Source organism: Cupressus sempervirens, chromosome 6 (genome assembly GCF_028749045.1).
Source record: "Cupressus sempervirens isolate cs-2001-9-10 chromosome 6, ASM2874904v1, whole genome shotgun sequence".
Classification (NCBI taxonomy): domain Eukaryota; kingdom Viridiplantae; phylum Streptophyta; class Pinopsida; order Cupressales; family Cupressaceae; genus Cupressus; species Cupressus sempervirens.
The window spans coordinates 404,051,648-404,056,191 of NC_143123.1; the positions used below are offsets into that span (position 1 = coordinate 404,051,648).

General features: G+C 34.8%; 1 protein-coding gene across 1 annotated transcript; it reads right to left on the bottom strand.

The window, feature by feature from the left end:
* Positions 1-2,375: 2,375 nt before the first annotated feature.
* LOC149552770 (auxin-responsive protein SAUR20-like) lies at positions 2,376-4,195 on the bottom strand. The gene has a single exon (XM_089789810.1). The coding sequence runs from the start codon at positions 3,221-3,223 to the stop codon at positions 2,816-2,818; it is 408 nt and encodes a 135-aa protein (XP_089645936.1). The 5' UTR covers positions 3,224-4,195; the 3' UTR covers positions 2,376-2,815.
* Between the last annotated feature and the right edge of the window lie 349 nt (positions 4,196-4,544).

The following is a 4,544-nucleotide window of genomic DNA, read 5'->3' on the forward strand; positions in this document are numbered from 1 at the left end:
GAAGCCTTAATGGCTCTCTCCTTTTGATTTTTTATGTTGTTTTCTATGTTGAACTTGGTTAAGGCTTTTATGCCTTTGTTTTTATGTTTTTGTAGCTTTTTCAATTCTAATACAAGTAGTGAAAGATCCCTGATGGATCTCTTCCGCTGATCTGTTGTAATTTAATATTTTTAAATTTGTTTTCCTTGTTTATTAAACTTTTCTTGTAAAGCTAGACAGAAGTTGCAAAAGGGTTTGATTGTTTTATATTTTTTATAATTTTTCAATAAGTAATAACAGAAGTACAATAACATGAACTAGTTCTGAAAATGTATTCCAAATACATTTGAAGCAAAGTCGCTTCAAGTAGATTTTTTTGAATATACGCCTAATATGTAACTAGATGAAGATTTACAATAATATCCAGATGATTACAATCAAGAATAAAGCCAACTTGAAGGCGTGAAGGTGAAATATGAGCCCAGAAGGAAGCTGTGGCTAGAATCCAGCTCTCAAATGTTGTACATGGAAAAGTAGATGGTTGCCAGGCATGGCCGTAAAGCTGCAAAGTGCCCACATGTGGGTAAAATACCCAAACCCTAGCTAAAACACTGACTCAGTATTGTGTTCCCCAGATAAAACAATGCACAATCTCCAAGATGTTTCTGACTGCAAGAATCCAGACCACTGTTTTGGGGGTTGCGTCCCAAATAGGCAAAGCAAGTGGGTTTGGCATCCCAAATGCTGAAAGCTCAATCAGAGCCCAAAACACAAATCCAAGATGTCAATAATGCCTTCGAACTTTGTCTTCACCTCCTTATAACCCACCAAACTTAGCTCGAATCCTAAAAGTGTCTCCATGTGGCGTTGGGTTATAAAATAATATATTTCTCATTTTTAAAGTGGTCAAGTATCTAGAAAATGACCTTTTTCCCAATAGAAAGAAATTCGTTCACCGAAATGCTCTGAGTCAAGAGGAATATTTAGAAAAGTTCAAGACCTTTCCAACGAGCTATTACACCAAGGGATATTCACCCAGAAAAAAGCCCTTATTACTCCAAAATGGCTATAACTTAGCCTTATTTAAATTATTAAAATGCTAACTTAGGAGAATATTTAAATATATTAAAATATTTTTCAAATAGCGAACTGATAGCCAAAACACCTCTACAAGGTGAAACTGAACTCGTCACCTCCTGTGACTAATGCTGGATAATCTGAAATAATTGACAGTCTTATCCCTCAAAATTAGGCATACTCCTAAAAAATAGGAATGTTTCCGAATCTTCCGAAATTGAAACCATAGAATGATCTTGTAGAGATTGAAGACTATAACCCATCTCCACCTCCTAAAATGTAGGAAACTCCTCCTACAATTAAGGAATTGCTCTCAACTGCCCTCCTACTATTTGAAACTCCAGATCCAAACACTGTATACCTTGACTAACTCTCTAAACACCACTGCCAGCCTACGAGACTCCTTGATAGGCTAACTCTATTGTCTCTGATTTCCACTCTAGAAAGGGGACATGACAGGTAGTATGTATGTCATGCCCATTGATACTATTTTAGTTAAGTTTTCAAACTATGTTTTTGTATTTTAAGTGGTAGGGGGTAGTTTTGGTTGTTGGTAATCTCCTAGTAGTTCACCAATTTGACTATTCAAGGGCCAACCCCCTAGTTTTGGCTGCTTTTAATTCAAAAACATATACCATACAGTCAAGAAGCTTAACCATTATGTTCTAAAATATAATGTGGTAACAATAAGATACAAGATCACAAAAAGGGAAAAATCAATAGAACAAATTAAAGCTACATTTGACATCAATAAACCTAATGTAATATAAAATATAAAAAACAAACCTAATATAAGTATTGTTATAATAACCATTACTCAATAACTAATGTAAATCTAGGATAAATGCTCCATCAAATCCAAAATTTCGCCATTTACATCTGAACAACCCTGAACAAACCATATAAAATAAATGGTATGTTCAAACATAATCTTGCCAGCAGATTTGGGTGGCAAATACTTTTCCACAAAACACATCATCCATTACAAATTAAAAACCAAGTCAAGCAGTAGGGTCAGACCATGACACATGACAAGATACTCACTGATATTGATTGGTAACCAGAATCTTCAACTGTTATCAAATAATTAAAATGGGCGCTATGATTTTAAGCTATTTCAAATTGGAACCCATTATCCAGCTGATACATCACTTTTAAATGTTTGGTCACACAAATTTATGCATTAAGAGATTAATATTGAAATTTAATTGTTACATTGCAAATCAAATCAACACAAACCCATTCCACATTGGAACAAATGATCCATCTAACTCTTAATTTTTAAATGTCTGCTCAAGAAATGAAACAGAAAACTTCCAAAAGAAAATAATCACAGATGTAATTGTTTTTTCACAAATATTCAAGGAAAAATACAGGTGAAATGATATGGATTCCCCAGTCAATGGAATCAATCTAATAGCTCAGAACAGAAAGCCATGACTGAATATTCAGTCATATACAAAATGTATATATATATACAGGATTGGCTGTGTATATAAGTCCTAGATTCAAACTGAAAACTACCTAAAACAGCCGTATACAATTTCATGGATCCCTGAAAGTGGGATCTATTTATGGCCTGGCACGAATATATCAAGTGCATATATATCAAAACTAGGAACTTTTCTCCCTGCCGAGAACATATACAATGTATATATGTCAAAACTGGGAACTTTTCTCCCTGCAAAAACATATACAATGTATATATGTCAAAATAGCCTTTTCTCCCTGTCTAGAATATATATAAAATGTATATATGTCAAAGCGAAGAGCTTCTCTCTCTGTCAATCAGCCATAAGATCTGCTCGAAATCGTCTGTAGTGCAGGGGAATGTAATTGGCCCTCTGTTGTGATATCCAAATTCCTTCTCCGCCTCCGTTAAAAGCTTCGTAATGAACGGATGATATAAACAAGATATGGGAACCACGTAACGCTGTTGATCCTCGCCCACATGAACAGCTATAGAGCCTTGCGGAACGGCGTGCTTCAATGGGCGGTCCAAGGTTCGAATCTTCGTATGCCTCGAGTTCGACTCGAAAAATGAGATTTTGGAGCGCATGCAGCTCAACAGGCGGCGAATCAGCTTGGAAAATCTGAGAGGCATCGGACATGTTCTCAGCCTAAGCTTTCTGATTCTCAGAAACCGTCGGCCCACTTTCAACTTCATGCCTGATTCAAATGAACAGATCCTTCAAAAAAGACAAAATGTTTCAAGAAATAAATATTTTCGATCTTACAGAATTGTGCCGGACAAGAGAGGACGAAAAGCTTCAAATTGATCAGCAACAGCGAATTAGAAAGGGGGTTTTTCAAATTGCCGTGAAACAAGACAAAGCGGGATCAAATTCTTATAAGACAGAGACAAATACAAAACAGATCCAAAAAAAATGCAGAAGCAGCAAATTAGAACGGGGGTTTTGTACCATTCTCATCTTTCTTCCATTGATCCCCAATTTTATCTTGATACAACAGGAGATCCTAAAACACTATACAATGTTTTTGCCTAACATAAGCTGGAAAATAATCGTTTAAATTTTTCACAAAAATGTAAAATGACAAAACGAAACTGATCAGATACAGCAAACTGCAAAAGGGGTTTAACCATTCGAATGCAGCAATTTGGAGATCAGAACAACAAATTAGAAAGAGGATTTATTACAGAAGCTAAGACAATTATCCATTTGAATAGATAAGTAGGAAACCAAGGATCCCAATCCTTCGCAAAACTCTCAACGAAATGGATGCAAACAGAAAACTAGGAAGGGGATTTCTACAATGCAGATTGAGAAAATTATTTTCTGATTTTTCTGTGGAGCATTTGAAAGGATTGGGGAGAATAAAATATGTCTTATGATGTTATAACTGTGAGTAGAGTGAAATTAGGATTTTGTTCCCGTGTGGACATGCATCGTGAAAGAGCGATTCAATCTATGCATTATCTCCTATTATGGAGCCGCATCAGACGGCTGAATTGTGGGTTTGCCCGAGGTCTTGGAAGGTACCTGGTACGATATATACCTAATGTATATATGTCAGAATTATGAACTTTTATCCTGTCAAGAATATATAAAATGTATATATGTACCTCCTTCCAAATATAGCGGTGGGAGTGAGAGTTGGCGTTTGTCTATCCAAAATGGTGCATGCACACTTCCCACCGAGATTATTATTGTTGACACATTTGTTAATTCAAATTTTACTTTTAAATATTTGATCTTATCTCAGTTTTTATATAATTGCCCTGATATGATATTTCCCTAGGTAGTGCTCAGTTTTCTAAATAAATATGTTTGTTGTCTCAAAAGTAGTATTTTACTTTTAGAATAAATCATCAAATTTTGCTTCAAAGTTTTAAATTTTAGGTTGTAAAGTTATAGATGTATGAGTTACATTTACTATTTATTATTTTCATGTCTTGAAATTTTAAGACATTTGCATTTAGTTAATTCATTTGTTTAAAAATATTAACAAATTATGTTTAAAAAGTG

Bases quoted from the DNA above. Each gene is read 5' to 3' on its own strand.
- LOC149552770 (XM_089789810.1), bottom strand. From the start codon at position 3,223: ATGAAGTTGAAAGTGGGCCGACGGTTTCTGAGAATCAGAAAGCTTAGG.